The 17508-nt window shown below is 52.8% G+C and overlaps 1 protein-coding gene across 1 annotated transcript in view; it reads right to left on the reverse strand.

The window, feature by feature from the left end:
• LOC116958267 (uncharacterized) overlaps window positions 1–16175 on the reverse strand; it is a 55340-nt gene extending 39165 nt beyond the window's left edge. Inside the window, exons 1-8 of the mRNA XM_076056185.1 lie at window positions 15774–16175; window positions 8467–8644; window positions 6149–6326; window positions 5071–5209; window positions 4504–4576; window positions 1464–1679; window positions 777–1195; window positions 282–379 (exon numbers count right to left, since the gene is read on the reverse strand). Of these exons, the coding sequence (XP_075912300.1) occupies window positions 282–379; window positions 777–1195; window positions 1464–1679; window positions 4504–4576; window positions 5071–5209; window positions 6149–6326; window positions 8467–8581 (1238 nt within the window). The 5' untranslated portion in view covers window positions 8582–8644; window positions 15774–16175. The remainder of the gene's footprint in view (window positions 1–281; window positions 380–776; window positions 1196–1463; window positions 1680–4503; window positions 4577–5070; window positions 5210–6148; window positions 6327–8466; window positions 8645–15773) is intronic.
• Window positions 16176–17508: the final 1333 nt, after the last annotated feature.

Consider the following 17508-nt stretch of genomic DNA (forward strand, 5'->3'; position numbering starts at 1 on the left):
TGTTGAGTCTACGGGCAGTGTTGAGTCTATGGTGCAGTGTTGAGTCCATGGTGCAGTGTTGAGTCTATGGTGTAGTGTTGAGTCTATGGTGCAGTGTTGAGTCTATGTTGCAGTGCTGAGTCTGTGGTGCAGTGTTGAGTCTACGGGCAGTGTTGAGTCTGTGGTGGGGTGCTGCTCAATGTACAGGGGGAATTGATTCCAGTGGAGGGGTGGCTATGAGCGCAAAGGAGCATCAATGGGATTGGGAGCAGGGGGGGACGAGGCGGGCACGGCACACTCACTTGGCCGCCTCAGCTGGCGTGAACGGGAAGCGGAATTTTGCGGGACCAAAAGCCGGGGCGAATGTCATCCCTCGCAGAGACCCCGAGGGGTACCCCATCTGTGGTAAGCACCCCCCAAAGGCAAAGGAGGGGGAGGAGGGGGGGTGGTGGTGGGGGGGTCAGGGGAAGACGGGGACGAAAATACAAAGCACGGTTTAATTTGTGGTGGTTAACCGGCGATAACCGGCGAGCGGAATTTCAAGGCGCGTGCCAACGTACAAAGGGCGCGACGGAACACGCCGCGTCTCGGTTAAAACGGCGAGGGCGCAGCCCCTGCAATAGCTCTGCTCGCTCACGCAAATGCTGGCCCAAGGGCATCCGCTAGAGGGCGCTCTAAGAAGGGGGGTGTTTGTTCTCCACCCGTCGACGACGACAACAACAACAACCACAACCCCTAACCACACAACCGCAAACGCCGCGCAATCCCACGACCGGACACGATGGCCCCACGCTTACAAAAGGAGGCCCAGGGCCCCGGAAGGGCGCCGGCGAGAACGCATTGCCGACGGCGCCAGCAGCAGCAGCTGAAGAGGAGGAGGAGGAGGGGAAGGAGGAACCGGGCGCCATCATCTGTGGCGTCGCCAGCAGTCCCGGGCTGCTCGTCTCGGGCGCCGGCGCCCCCCCCGCCCCCACCCCCCCCGGCACCCCTCCCCCTCGGGGGCCGACGCCGTTTGCGCCTCTGAGGGGCTCGGGGTCGCCGAGGCTGGCGCCAGGGGGGACGCCAGCGCCTCCGGACCCCGCCGAGCCGGCGCCGGCTGCCGCCGCCGACGATGATAATGATGCCGGCGCCGCCACCGCCGCGCTTCCTCCAGCCGCCGCTGCGGCTGCCGCTGCGCTTGCGATGCGCCCACCGCCCTCCCGCCAGCTTGCCACATCTGCGAGGAGGTGGCGGGGGGGGGGAGGGGAGATATTGCCACATCGGTGTGGGTGCCATCGTCACCATCGACATCGGCGTAGGTGCCATCGTCATGATCATCATCAGCATCATCGGTGTACGTACCATCGTAGTCATCAGCATCATCGCCGGTCTAAGTAACATCGTCCAGCACCATGCCCGGCCGCCTTAGTCTCCCCACAGACAATGATCCTCCACGTAGCCTTTAACAGACTGTTGGGGCAAGGTATTATGGACCCCCCACTCACTCTGTGGGCGCAGGCTGGGCCCGGGTCCGTACGCCGGCACGGCACCGTCGTGGGCAGCCTCCCCGCGTTGCTCCGCCTGCTGCTGCTGCTGTTGCTGCTGCTGTTGCTGCTGCTGCTGTTGCTGCTGTTGCTGCTGCTGCTGCTGCTCCCCGGCCGCCTGCAGACTGGGGAACTCCTGCTGAGACAGCCGCGAACGCTGGCTCGGGGCAGCCACTACTGCGGTGGGCAAGGTGGGAGGGGGACGGAGGCAGGGAGGGCAAGGGGGCAAAAAGGAGGAGAGGTCACACACACAGTGGCGGGATGGAGGGCGAGGCCTCGCAAGAATAATAATTCACGTTTGTAAAGTGACGCGCGTTGCATCCGTAAGATCCCACCAATGCGCCACCACCGTGTGTGGAAAGCCAGGAGATAATCAGAACCCGCAGCGTGGACAAGGACATCATGGTGGTTGTGAGGAGGAGGATGATGACGATGATGATGATGTTGCGATGGGTTAGAGTACTAGGACCATAGACATCACCAACAACAATAACACGAACCTGACCACCACCACCACCACCACCGCTGTCGTCGTCAAAATCACTACCATCGCCAAGCACCACAATCGTTACGTCTACAATTACTATCCCCACCACCGCAACCATCACTGTCGCCAAACAATCATAATTTAGATTTGGATAGTGGCGCTTATCACGGATCTTAATGCACCACCGCCGTGTATGGTAAGCCAGGAAATAAACACAGAACCTGCGGGGTAAATGGACCGAATCGGAATATTGATTTACACTGCAGGAGCAATCCGATGAGCTATAAAGCTCTTTTTAACAGATGTCCAGTTGGGGCACGGGGTAGGAACGTTATGACAAACTACAAAAAACACAAGGTAAACAAATCAGCAAAACTACAGAGCAAAATATAATAATAGGGTTTTCCCCCTTTTTTTCTGGCAACAAAACTGAAACCTTTTTACAAGGATTCATGTTACTGCATTAACCACAATACCTGCAGTCAAAATGCAAACAAAAAACATACTATGATAATATATGCATTGTCCTTGAAATTGATTGGTCCACACCAAGGGACGGCTCTCTTTTGAGCCTCGACCCAAATGGCGTCATCTGGTCGAGCACCAATCGGGTCGAGGCTCAAAAGAAAGCCGTCCCTTGGTGTGGACCAATCAGTTTCAAGGACAATGCATATATTATCATAGTGTGTTTTTTGTTTGCATTTTGACTGCAGGTATTGCGGTTAATGCAGTAACATGAATCCTTGTCAAAAGGTTTCAGTTTTGTTGCCAGAAAAAAAGGGGAAAAACCCTATTATTATATTTTGGTACTGGCAAAGGAGGTCTAATGATGAGATGCATAGCAAAACTAAACCATCCCCATCCTACCAGGCAAAGGCTTGAGGAATTAACGTACAGTGAAACCTTGGATTGCGAGTAACTTGGTCTGCGAGTGTTTTGCAAGACAAGCTAATTTTTAAAATAAATAATAATTTGATAAACGAGCGAGGGTCTTTGCAATACGAGCAGTACGTACAGCATACGCTTTGTCTGCCAAGCGTCACGTGATCACAACTGAGCCAATGGTTCTTCTCTCTCTCTCGCTGCGGGATTGTGGGTAATCGTCTCCCATGCTCGGTCTCAGTCGGCGTGCCTCACTCGTATAGTCAACATTCGTGCGAGTGTATACTGTTTACTACAGTACTGTAGTGTTGTGACCACGTGTATACTGTTTACTACAGTACTATATTGTCGTGACCACGTGTATACTGTTTACTACAGTACTATAGTGTTGTGACCACGTGTATACTGTTTACTACCGTATAATAGTGTTGTGACCATGTGTGTGCGTAAAGCATTTTTTTAATTTTGTGTCAAAGTGTAGTCACTGTTCTTTAGTAACTGTACTGCAAGTGAAAGTCGTCCTATACAATAACCCTCCTCCTCTCCTCTCTCTCGTCTCCCTCACACCAGCCACGATTAAATGTAATTAATAAATTTGATTACTTTACATTAAATTTAAATAATACAAATATAAAAAGGTATTTTGCATTAAGCATTTTTACATGAATATTTGTGGGTTGTGGAACGAATCATCTGAGTTTCCATCATTTATTATGGGGAAATTCGCTTTGATATATGAAGCCAATTTAAGTAGGTGAGTTTTCAAGACAAGACTCAAACAGCGCTCACGACTCTGAATGTCTCAATCGCAAAGGCAACGCATGCCAAAGCATGGCAGCTGCACTGGCAAAAATCCCGATCGTGGTACTTTGGCAAGGCCATTATGAACACTCCACCACCCCCCCCCCCGACATCCTGCCACCCCATCCACCCCCCCCCCCCCCGCTCCTCGTTTCCACCAAAAGCATAGCTGGGTAACTGGCTACACTATTATTCACGTGGGATGGAGCACCAGGAAAATAATCCAAGCCTTGTGCGAGGGCAGAGGGGGCGGGGGGGGGCAACAGTATCCCGGTACAGATGGAAACGGATGGGAGATTTATCCGCACTTTGCCGTACTGCCTTCACTTGGCAAAACCAGGGGTACGGCTCCTCTATGACGACCCACCCACGGGTTAGAAGGACATGAGATGGAACAGATGGAGATTCGTCCCCACACTCCGCTGCTGTACTGCCTTCTTCTGGCACTTCCAGGAGTACGACTCCTCCTCGAGGCCCACCCCACCTGTGAGTGGTCCACCAAGCCCTCGATGCTACTGCTGCTGCCTGCACAGAGCTGGATCCGCAGGCAGCCATGTGCAGCAGCAGCAGGAGCAGCTTAGCCACCACCGCCGCTACCACCACCACCACCATCAGCACCACCGCCAGCGCCGCCGCCACCGCCGCCACCACCCCCGCCGCCACGACCACCACCGCCACCACCATCACCGCCGCCACCACCATCAACACCGCCACCACCATCAACACCACCACCTCCACCACCACCAGCACCACCACCGCCACAACGCACCCACCCACCGCCACAACGCACCCAGACCAAGGACTCAAACCCCACGGATATGGGCCACTCACCTTCTACGTGAACCTTGCTGCCCCTGGGTGCAGGTGGAGCCCAGGAGGTGACATTCGTCTTGCAGGTTGCACTCTGCCACCCAAACACGAGCAAAGGAAGCACACGAACCCCAGGCAGAGTCAGAGGGGGGAGCGGCGGGGTGGGGGGGGTCCGGGGGCTGGGGAGAGAGGGCGTCACGCCGGACAAACGCGACAACCCACGGCAACTTCAGCGCCCGCGGGAGAAGCTGTCTTGCGATTGGCGGGATGCAGCAGCTCGCAAATAACCGGCAGTCATCGTCGTGCGGTGGCCTACGGGGCGATGACAAAATGATGACGGCGATAATAAAAACCAGGGCTGGGATACGGCCGACTCATCTAGGAAACGGCCCCGGGTGCCTTGGACATTGCCGCTGGACGGGAGGTGATGGGCGGCGCTCGGCGATACAGTCGGCGTCGTCACTGGCGGCACTGCGACTCGCTGGCGGGAGGTTACAATTCCACGGACCGCGAGGACGGTCCATGTACATGCCCGCGTGCGCACGTATGTACGCGCGCGTGTGCGTGCGTGCGTGCGTGCGCCCGTACCTCTGTGGTGGTGGTGGTGGTGGTGGTTGTGGTGGCGCTGACGTTGGCCGAGGGGGGCGAGGGGGCGGAGGAGACGGCGCAGCTCGGTGTAGCCGGCGGCGGCAGCGACTCTGGCTGCAGTAGAGGCGGCGCCCGAGGCCTGGGCGACACGAACCACGACGGCACAGACAACGACGACGATTCCCCGTCTAGCCTCAACAGCGCTCTTAGCGAACAGCATCGCCTACCAAGGCCGGGACGGCACACCGAGGGGGTGGGTGTGGGCCAGCACCATGCCCGGCCTCCTTTGCCTCCAACGCGGAGACGTTGACTGCGCACAGCGCCAGGTACTCGTACGAGGCTGAGGCGACCTAGGCGAGGCCCCGGGACCGGTTCAGATAGTCGCCGCCGATGTTGGCCGTGAGCGGGAATCGAACTCGGGCCACCGGGTTCCATAGCCTCGGGGCGCTCACCGTTACACGACCGCTCCCCGAAAACACACACACGCAGATATAGACACACGCGGAGATATGCGCGCACACACACGCAGATACCATGCACGTACGCAACCCACAAAATGGACATAACTGTGTGTGTGCGCGCGTGTGTGCATGCGCAGGTGGGGAGCAGTGGCGCAGTGGTTGGCACTCGGGCGTAGCAGAGTGTGAGTGTGCTAGTGAGTAATTAGAGTGAGCGAGTAAGCAGGCGATTGCGCGAGTGGATGGGCGAGTGACCGAGCGAGTGAGCAGTTTAACGCATGACCAGGTGAGCGTGCAATTGAACGGGCGGGCGGGCAAGTTGGTGAGCGAGTGATATCGCAGGTGGGCGAGCGAGCAAGCGAGCAACCGGATGAGCGAGTGGGTGAGTGGGTGAGTGAGTAGGCAAGCGGGTGAGCGAGTGGGCGCGAACGAGTGAGCAGGCGAGTGGGCGAGTGAGCGAACGAGTGGGCGAGCGAGTGCGCGGACGAGCGAGTGGGCGAGTGGGCGGACGAGCGAGTGGGCGAGCGAGCGGGCGAGCGAGTGGGCGGACGAGCGAGTGGGCGAGCGTGCAAACTGAGTGGGCGAGAGCGAGCGAGCGGGCGAGGGACTTGCGCACGCACGTCTTGTCGTCGCGAGGCTCCTGCTTGCTCGCCCATCCCGATCCGTCCTTGGGCACCAGCGTCACGTTGGGGTCGTTGCCTTTGTTTTCGGCCTTCAGGCTCGGCAGGTTGGCAGGGGGCGGCATGCGCCGCGCCGTGGCCACCTTCCCCAGGCTCTGCAGGCCATGTCTCGTAGCGACTGCATCACCGCCATCGCCACACGAGCACCCGGGTTTGTCGGGGGTTAGGGTCGCCAGTTGGTTAAAAAGAGCTTCACATTTCTCCGGGGCGAATAAAGATTCCAATTCCGGTTTCGCGCCGAGCAAGCGACGTTCAGGAAACAAGTTACGCCCGATTCAGGTTTACGGCCAAAAGGATTTTTTTTTTCTTTTCCGCTTTCTGCTTTGGGGTTTTCACGCCGGGTCTCGGCCGCCTCGACGCACAGGGCTGCAGGCGGCGGGGCGCCCCGTCGCCGCCCCGCCCCGCTCGGTTCATCCCTCCTCGGCACCGAGAACCGGCGTGCGTTCAGAGCAGCGGTCCTTGGTGGATTACAAATCGTTCAGAACGCGGCAGTTATAGGGGCCCCGTTGCGTGCCATTTCTCCGGTTCTCTTATCCATGACACTGGCTGCCTGTCTTGAAACGTGTGGAGTTCGAGAGCCTTCTAACTCGTTTGTAAAGACCTTGCATGGCCTGGCACCACCACCACATGTTTTTTTGTGCCAGTTAAAAGGGTAAAAACCTATTACTATATCTTGTTACTGGCAAAGGAGGTCTCATAATGCAAATGCTCACCCCGAGGCCTCAATACTCTGACAGTGTCCTGTTTTTGAGTTGTACGCCTTTTGGCGTCTTCTGGTCCAACACCAGTGGAGACTAGGCTCTAAAGAAAGCCGTCTCGGGTGTGGACCAATCAAATTCAAGGACAGTGCATATTATTATCAGTTGTCTTTTTGTTTGCATTTTGACTGCTTGTGTTGTGGTTATTGCAGACATGATGCCCTTGAATAAAGGTGTCAGTTTTTTGTGCCAGTTAAAAGGGTAAAACCTATTACTATATCCGTTTATTCTATTCAAGCTTCTCTCCTAACAATTATTCTTACAAAGGGGCCTTGAGGCAACAGTGTATGGCAACTCGCATATAAATGTAAATTATTATTTTTCTCAGACTTTCTTGGCTACTGTGTTACCCCCCCCACCCACCCCCCCTTGTTGAATTTAGTTTCAACAGAGTAGTAACCCCCCCACCTTGCACTGAGCCAACATGGGTTCCGAAAAATGAATGCATCAATTACGAGAAAATCGACATTTTTTTACACGATTGTCCATTTTGTGAGGTATCCCCTAACTAGCTATGTAACTGCAAGCACAAAAAAATAACGGAGCACGTGATGTCATTTGTTCGCGCTTGCCGGTTACCCTTGGAAACCCGCATTGTTTAAGATCAATGAGTTTAGAAAGGTCTTTAATATTGTTCTCGGTAACCACGTGGATTTGAATGTTATCACAGTTACCTGATATTGGCAAATTCATAATTCACAAATGGCTCTCGTGTGTATCATATCACACGTTTATAAATCACCTCTCGTACCCTCTGGGACATTGCCACGTACCCCCCCCCCCAAAGGGGTCTGCGTACCCCCGGTTGAGAACCACTGGTTTTAGAGTACTTGGCTCCTGCTGCTGCTAATATAAATTTCCACACTGTGATGATGAGCCACTGACTTCGTTGAGCTATCATTTTGTGGTGGCCGAGCCGCTTCTGAAATAGAGCGGCGTAGCTCAGTGGGCCTCTGGTGGTGGAGACGTCTCTGGTTCTGCGACTCGCACAAAACCAGGTTGTCTGCCCGTGGGGTGTCCCTCGTCCGGCCGTGTCAGCCCCTGTATGTCCCCCGTGTCTCCCTGCATGTACCCCCTTGTCTTCCCGTGTCTCTCTGCGTAGACCTCGCGTCTCCCCACGTCCGCCGTGTCTCCCCGCGTCTCCATGGATGTCACCGAGTCTCCCCGCACGTTCCTCATGTCGCCCCGTGTCTCCCCGCATGTCCCCGTGTCTCCCCACACATTCGCCATGTCTCCCCGGATGTCCCTATGTCCCCCCTAAACGTTCGCCATCTCACGTCGTGACTCGCCGCATGTCCCCCCCCATGTCTCCCCACAAGTTGCCCATGTCTCCCCGTGTCTCCCCACACGTTCCCCGTGCCTCCCTGCATCTCTCCCCGCATGTCCCCATGCCTCCGCACACGTTCCCCATGTTTTCCCGTGCTTCGCCGCATCTCACCGTGTCTCCCCGTGCGTGTCCCCGTGTGCGCGACCCCCCGCCCCCCACCCCCCCCAACGTACTGGTAGTCTTGTGGGTCTCGATGCTCTTGCCCTTGTAGGTGTTATAGAGGCTGAGCGACGCGTACTTGGTCTTGCCGTCCTTTCCCTTTGCGCTCTGCCCCGCACGCTCGGACATGGGCTCAGAGCGATCATTGAGTACGGGTGGCTCACGGCGTCGCTCCCAGGACGCGGCCCCAACCTGCGCGGCGACAAAACGGGAAGCGTGAAGTTGCAGTGGCAGCAAGAAGAGGGAGCAGCAGCAGCAGCAGCTCCCACCACCACTCACTTATCCCCCACCAGGTGGAGGGTAGGGGGTGGGGCAGAGCCACACTGCCTTCTGACAACCACCTCCTCTCTCCCACGTCACCTTATCAATAACGTCATCGCCACGTAACTTCAATGCTTAGCAGTTAAAGGTAACTCGCATTATGTTATCGTTGTTAATGAGGCGATTTGAACACTCACTGCTTTTCATAATATCACTTGTGCTTTTATTGTGCCTAGTGAAGGAACCGGCGATGTCGTTAGGCTTTTGACGAGTGCGACCCAACCCCCTATATTTCCCATAATGCCGTGGCGGTTTTGCCAACCACGGCGGTTATCAGGACGGCAAGCCCCGCGGTTGGCGAGGGGGATTGTTGCAAGGTTAAAATTTCCACGGGCGCATCAATTCCCAAGCTCGGGCGAAGCAGCAAGAACCTCAGCAAGATAACACACAGTCCCCCTTCATAAAAATCGGAGTACAATGAGACGCAAAAGGGAACGGCAGAAATTGGAGAGGCAGCAGCAGCAGCATGAGAAGCACCAGTATGTATGTGTGTGTGTATGTTGAACTTCTTTCGCACCGTACGTAGCCAACGGTACTAATCGGAGGTGCCGGGGTAGGACAACAAACTAAACACACAAAGGGGTTCTAAATAAATTAATGTTCTACCTGTATTTTTAAAGTGTGTAGCTCCAGTGGCTTCCAATATCGGAAGGAAGAGCGTTCCAGGCGGCCGAAGAAGCGCATCTGAAATCGCGCGATGCGGTGACCGCCTTTGCTCGACGGCGAGCCAAAAGCCGCTGCGAGGACGACCGCAGTTCGAGTGATGGTTTATATTCCTTGATGAGATCGGCAAGATACTGCGGTTTATTTGTGGCAAGCGCTTTGCGCTTTCGTAATCAAAGCACGGAAGCAGCAGCGGGAGGAGGATTGAGAAGACGCGAGCGACAAGCAACGACAACGGAGGCAGCCGGAAAAGAAAAAAAGACGAGAGGCGTCAGCGGAAGCCGGAGGGGGTCGAGAAAGAGCAACGGGAGGTGAAGCGGTCGAAGCGTTGCGGTGAAGTGGAACGGAAGCAAGGGAAGGTAAAGTGAAGCTGGAGGGGTAGAGGAGGAGGGGAAGCAGCAGTTGAAGCAGCAGAAGCACGGGAGAAGAGACAGAGACCCAACAGTCGCTTGAGCTGCACGTGCCGCTTGCTGTCTCGTACAATGCACACGTGTACACGGTACAATTCCGCATTCAGTGGCGGATTAAGCTAGTGCGGGGCCTGTAGCATATGTTATAATAAAGGGGCCCTAAATTTTTTTTAAAAACACGCAAATATTAAAACACATTTTTTTTTACTTCCATAGTAAAGTAATTGCATTTTTTTTATTTGCTACACAGCCAGATAATACGACAAATCGCTAACCTTAAACGCTCAGTCGTTCATAAAAGTTGAAGGCAGTATAGGTGCTATAGTAATAAAGCAAGTGCAGAATCGCTGAACTGGAATTGATCGCTTGAAAGCATTTAACGCGAGGCCCTTGAAAGTGCGGGGCCCGTGGCATATGCTACATTTGCTACGAGGATAATCCGGCACTGTCCACATTCCTGTGACAGGGCCAAGGTTACCCCATCACTGATCAAGGGGAACAGAAGCAGCAGCAGCAGCAGCTGAATTTCATTTCTCTGATGCGAGTGGTACCTATTTTATTCACCGTGGAATCATGACAACTATGACGACGATGTGCATAATTGACGAGCACAAGATCCACATGCGCACAGGAGGCAACCAACCTCTTGGGGGGTCCAATCATCCCTGCCGGGTTAATGAAATTACAACCAAGTCAACATGTGACGCAGCGCTTCACAGTATCCGCTCGCTCTCGAAGAGAGAGAGAGAGAGGACGACTCGGAGAGAGGGGAGGATGACTGAGAGAGTGTGGACAACTCAAGAGGCACCAGGAGGAGGAACCACAAACCAGCGGGAAGGCAGCGGCAGCCACACAGCAACCCGTAGACTCACTCTAACCCACAGATTCAAACGACCAGTCTTGCATCGAAACTCACGCCGTCACGTGGAGATGTGATTAAACTGGATTCTCAAGCGTGTGTAAGTTGATGGTTTTCAGCCCGGTGACAAGTGACTTACAGAGACCTGTAAACTCACACAGAGACCCGTAGGCTCACTTTACCCCATAAGATTCAAACAAAGACACACAGACTAAAAGGTAGATTACCTTCAGTCTTCGATAGGGAATTATATCGTCTCGTAGACAACAGTCATTGTTCAATTGGCTTCTCCAGTGTAAATGTGGTTGTTTTTTGCACTCAATGTCACCAAATCCCAGCTATGAGAATTAAGGATACCAATTTGACCCTCACGCAAATAGCAGTTTTCAGGGAGAATAACTTACGTGGTGCCTCTAAAAATAATTATTTTATAGGCAATACCAAACAAACTCATCGAGTTCATCAAAACATTCTGATCTTAAAAGGAGAAATTATATAATAGGTAGTTAACATCTCGCCACGGTCGCGAGATGTTAACTACCTCGCTTGGTATACAGGAGGTCCGTGGGTTCGATCTCGACCCTGACGCCTGCTGTATATTTATAGTTTGCGTGTTCTCCCCGTGGTCGCGTGGATCTTTTTCCCGGGTCCTCCCGGTTTTTTTCCCTCCACATTTTAAATCAACAACACGAGTTTTTGGCTGCGCAACATTTCCACGTGATAAAAAGCCACTTCGTTGAGCAATAAGAGCTATGTAGCTCAGTAGGCCTTCTTCCCTGGTAAATCAAAACACAGGGTAGGCCTCTACTTACGATGGGAGACGCGTTACGACGACCACCATTGTAAGTCAAAAATATCGTAAGTCGAAGATGGCCTTAGCCTACCCAGGAGTCTTAAAGAATGGTGATAATTTAGCAAAACAGAGCAAATTTACAGTGCCGTACTGTATAAACTATATACTGTATGTATTTATTAATTACAATACTGTATTGCACAGTAAAATGTAAAGTAAAAAAAAACATGGTAAATTCTTAGCCTACCTATATGAACTGCAATTTAATAGAAGGTGCGGGAGATGCGTACATCCCGGCAGCGTCCCCAACGTACAGTTATCGTACCTTGCACGCTGCTGCGTTTGCCTGCCGAGCAAAATGTAAAATATTTTACAATTTTGTCGTATCGCCATCGTGAGATCGAAATCTCGTAAGTCGGACCATCGTAAATCGGGGACTATCTGAAGTTAAATTTAGTCTGTGGGTCTCGATGTACCTGTATGGGTCTCTCTTTGCATCTCTATGGGTCTCTATGCGCCTCTGTGTCTCTATGGGCCTCTATGGGTCTCTATGCATTGATTGCCTGCTGCTATAAATCCCCATGTGATGATGATGACGAACGACTTCGTCGATTTATCATTTGTGAAAGCCAGGTCGCTTCTGGCAAAGAGGCTACATAGCTCAGTGGGTCCTTACATGGTGAAATAAAAAAATATGTAGTTTAGTTCAGTTAAAACGTCTGGTGCCACAAAATAAAAAGAGGACACCAGAGGAAACTGACGCAAAGGCTAAGAAGGGCCCTTTTCCCCCCATCAAATGCCCCAGCGACATTTCATATGCAGATATATATTGATATATATATAAAATTTCCACACACGACGTGCATATACACTGTATGTACAGACAAAGATTCACCCCCTCTGTATAGTCTGAGCAAACCTTTGGGTAAAGTGCTGTTAAGTGACGCCATTTGTCCGAAACGCATACTTGTCAACCCGCACGCGGTTTCGCCCATATTCTTGAACCGGGAAAATTCAGTTTTCAGGCCCATAAGGCGTGTACAGCCGTTTCAATACGGGCAACAACAACAAAAATGCGTTTGTCAACGTGTTTGCGTTTCTCCCTTGCGATGGGACTTTACAGGATGAACGGGGGGTGCTTTATAAGGGCACGCGGGGTGGCCAATAATGCCTAAATTGGTCTGTAATAAGGTAGGACAACTGATAAGGGGTTCTTGACAAGTATGTAGAAATGTAGTGTATAGTGTAAAGTGGAGTGTATAGCGTAGTGTATAGCGTAGTGTATTGGATGAGGGCGCACAGGGTGACCAATAAGGTCTGAGTTGGTCTGTAATAAGGTAGGACAACTGATAAGGGGTTCTTGACAAGTATGTAGTAATGTAGTGTATAGTGTAAAGTGGAGTGTAAAGTGGAGTGTATAGCGTAGTGCATTGGATGAGGGCACACAGGGTGACCAATAAGGTCCGAGTTGGTCTGTAATAAGGTAGGACAACTGATAAGGGGTTCTTGACAAGTATGTAGTAATGTAGTGTATAGTGTAAAGTGGAGTGTATAGCGTAGTGTATTGGATGAGGGCACACAGGGTGACCAATAAGGTCTGAGTTGGTCTGCAATAAGGTAGGACAACTGATGAGGGGTTGACAAGTATGTAGAAATGTAGTGTATAGTGTAAAGTGGAGTGTATAGCGTAGTGCATTGGATGAGGGCACACAGGGTGACCAATAAGGTCTGAGTTGGTCTGCAATAAGGTACAGCAACTGATGAGGGGTTGACAAGTATGTAGTAATGTAGTGTATAGTGTAAAGTGGAGTGTATAGCGTAGTGTATAGCGTAGTGTATTGGATGAGGGCGCACAGGGTGACCAATAAGGTCTGAGTTGGTCTGCAATAAAGCACGGCAACTGATGAGGGGTTGACAAGTATGTAGTAATGTAGTGTATAGTGTAAAGTGGAGTGTATAGCGTAGTGTATTGGATGAGGGCGCACAGGGTGACCAATAAGGTCTGAGTTGGTCTGCAATAAGGCACAGCAACTGATGAGGGGTTAACAAGTATGTAGAAATGTAGTGTATAGTGTAAAGTGGAGTGTATAGTGTAGTGTATAGCGTAGTGTATTGGATGAGGCACACAGGGTGACCAATAAGGTCTGAGTTGGTCTGTAATAAGGCACGGCAACTGATGAGGGGTTGACAAGTATGTAGAAATGTAGTGTATAGTGTAAAGTGGAGTGTATAGCGTAGTGTATAGCGTAGTGTATTTGATGAGGGCACACAGGGTGGCCAATAAGGTCCGAGTTGGTCTGTAATAAGGTAAGTGATTAGGGGTCGCCGGGTATGGGACCACGTTCATTTATACGCGATTTCAGCACTATGCTCACAACCCCATTGGGCCGCAGCGATCGTGCCAGGCTAGGTGCGCCAAGGAGGCGGTGGTGGTGGTGGTGCAAATCTCTCTCGTACTGGATGCGTTCTGCGAGCTCGGAAAATGAGCGGGCATTTGGGGGGGGGGGGTTTGGGGGGGGGGGGTTGTTTGTGCCCGCAAAGCGTCGTGTGCATGTGAGGCGTCCGTGTACAGCAGCACATCGATACGTAAATATACACACACACACGCGCAAGGTTATTCCCCTCTATAGAATTCGTTTAACGCGTTTCTTTCGAGCAACAGCTTGGTCGTGTTTAGTCCGTCGTCCTTCGCCCGCACACGACGCCGGCTACGTACGGCGCGAAGGAAGTCGTCCAACATGCCTCACGCACATTCGCGGACTTGCCCCCACGACGGCGCCTTCGCTTAAATCAGCAATGACCGGCGCGGTGAAGTATGGTTAAAGATCCCCTCCCTCCCTACCACCACCACCACCATGATGATGAGACACACGGGCGTGATGATGGAGAGGATTCCCCCCCCCCCTCCACACACATCTCTCCTCCACCCCCCCCCCCAATCTCATCCAGCAGTGGACAAAGCCGGTGAGAGGTGGTGATGCTGTGCAGGTTGAACACGCGGCTTAAGAGATCGACGACGGGGAGCAAATGTGGAGGGAGAGAAAAAAAAACACAGGCAAGGGGACGATGGCGTGGACTGCATGTGTCACACGGCTTTCAAACCCGCATCGCGTTGACGTTTCGACGGCCACGCACCACACGTACGCGCGAAAGCGACAGCGGTAATGCGAAGACAACAACGAACAGCAACAACAACAACAACGCAAAAAGCTCGGGACAAAATAAGCACGCCGATGACAAAAGGCCGCCCGGTAAAGTCGGCCTCGCCGGCCGTCTTCGCCGTTAAAGCGTCGGCCGGCGTCATTTTACAGCCGCGGTTACAATAAAGTCAACGCCTCGCGTTTCTCTGCACGCAAATAGTGTTAACGTTGTTACGAGTTTGGGCCGTTTAAATGTAAACAAAACAAATGTTATCTCATTAATTTCAAGTCACTGTCTGCAGTCGCCATTTTGACAACCCCCCCCCCCCACACACACCACCACCACCACCACTCCATCCGCTAATGAATTAAAAAGGAACACACTTGCAACTTATTACAACTGCATTTGAACGCGCTGCGTTTTCACGCGTCTCCCAATAGCTCCGTCGCACGCGCCCGTTTTTAGTTGCACGACGCAAAATTAATAGCGCGGCGATCGCACCTTTATCAATTTGCTATGCGTCACTTTTTTTTGTGTAAATTAATATCCCACCAGGCCGCAAGCGGGCCCTAGGCCCTCGCCTGAATCGGCTGCCTGCGCGCGCGCGCGCAGGGTGGGAGTCTCCCACCCCCACCCCGGCACGGTGTTGAGGGAGTCGGCGTAATCGGGGGGGGGGGGGGGGGGAGGGTTAATTTTTTTTTTTAACCAGCGCGTCTAAAAAGCTGACATTCGAACGACGTGAATGTCCGACAAAGGTAGATATAGATCCACGGGAGGAGGGGAGATGTTTAGAAATTCACCGTTTGAAAGAGGCGTCGGGCCGAGAGAAATCTGTGCGGCGTCCGCTGGTTTAGATGGCGGCCGCTGCTTCGGGTCTCTCGCCACCACCACCACCCACCCCCCACCCACCACCGTGTTAACAACACACAACACTAACACACAAAAAAACCTCCTCGCACCGTGGAAATACAAACTCGGATTAGGGAGGGAAAAAATAACAAAAAATATACCGAGCAACGGTGAAAGGTACCGAACCGGAATCCGACGAGAGAAAATCGCAACGGGTTAAGATGGGGGTGGAAAAAAATTACAAAGAAATAGCAAACGTGACGGTGCGCCGCCGCCGCCGCTCACCTTCAGTGTTATTTTCTCAGGCACGGGAGTTGACGGCACAGAGGCGGTTGACGGTTTTGCCAAATTTAAATCAATTGCGAATTAAATGTCTTTAAAACTTTGCTTTTTTTTGTTCCACCCACTCCCCTACCTCCCCCCCCGCCGCCGCCGCCGCCAAACACCACCAACAACGCGAGCGCTTTAATTGCACGTAATAATATTTAATTTTTGTGTGTGTGTGTCGCTGTAAAATAACTGCAGGTTGCTCGGTTAATATTTTGCCCAAATGTATTTATTTTCTCTTTGCAAAGCGGGGCCCAACGCGTGGAATGCGACTTGCGGTCCCAAGCAAGCAGCAGCCGCCGCCGCTGTCGCATAAATTATGCTAAGTTATGCTAAGTGTGTGAGCATCCTCCAACCCCGTCTGGAGGTGACGTCACGCGATTGTCGACATGAATTATGATAAGCGGGTGTTTAATCGTCGGCGTCCTCCAACCCGTCCGGCGGTGACGTCACGCAACGGTTTGCATATATTATGTTAATTAGCGCGCTCCGAGCCGTCTAGCGGTGACGTCACGCGGTGGTCGATATAAATTATGCTAAGTTGTACTAATTGGTCGTGTTCTCCGACCGTCTAGCGGTGACGTCACGCTACAGTCGACACAAATTATGTCATTGACATCAATGCTCGTCATGCACGTGTGAACGTCTTTCGCACCGTACACAGCAGACCAAAACAGGAATAAGCAGTTCTAAAGAGATGAGTTTGTCAATCTAGATGATGATGATTTAAAAGTGCAGCGAAGCTCCCATTGGCTTCCTAACGTGGGTCGGGGAAGATCCAGTGCCGGATGAAGCGAGTGCGGGGCTTGTAGCAGATGTTATTCTGTGTAGGAACCTCCTGGTTACTACACAGTATAACATCTGCTACAGGAACCTCCTGGTTACTACACCACCAGCCCACAGGGGATTATTGTGTCTGTCCGTCCGTCGTGCATCCAAAAATGGGAGGGGTGGGGATGGGTGGGGAGGGGAGGGTGGGGCTGGGTGGGGAGGGTGGGGAGGGAGGGACTGGGTGGGGAGGGAAGGGTGGGGAGGGAGGGGCTGGGTGGGGAGGGTGGGGCTAGGTGGGGAGGGGTGGGTGGGAAGGGAGGGGCTAGGTGGGGAGGGGAGGGTGGGGAGGGAGGGGCTGGGTGGGGAGGGGCTGGGTGGGGAGGGAGGGACTGGGTGGGGAGGGTGGGGCTGGGTGGGGAGGGGTGGGTGGGGAGGGTGGGGCTGGGTGGGGGGTGGGAGGGGTGGGGCTGGGTGGGGAGGGGCTGGTCACCCCGTGGTGCCCTTATAAAACTCAACGTTTAACCTACTCACGCCGGCTTGTGCCCGCCCTCACAGTCGGGCATATTGTGCTGAATGTACCACGTGGTGCCGCCGTTGACCCTGGCCATTGACCGAGCAAGCCAACGTTCCTACCAGCTCCCTCCGCAGGAGAATGTGTTACAGGGGCCCTACATTTTTTTTCAACATAAATGTTAAAACATCTACATTTTAACTTGCATAGTAAAGTAATTGTATTTTTTTCATTTGCTATACGGCCAGATAATAACGACAAATCGCTAACCTTAAACACCCAGTCGTTCATAAAAGTTGGAGGCAGTATAGTACTATAGTAATAAAGCACGTGCTCTCTTACTGTGCCTCAGGCATAGTCACTTCCGCACTCACCCAACCACTCACCAGGGCCGTTTTACCTAATGGGCCA

Source organism: Petromyzon marinus, chromosome 74, assembly GCF_048934315.1.
Source record: "Petromyzon marinus isolate PM22_M1 ecotype Great Lakes invasive population chromosome 74, UKy_Petmar_22M1.pri1.0, whole genome shotgun sequence".
Lineage (NCBI taxonomy): Eukaryota > Metazoa > Chordata > Hyperoartia > Petromyzontiformes > Petromyzontidae > Petromyzon > Petromyzon marinus.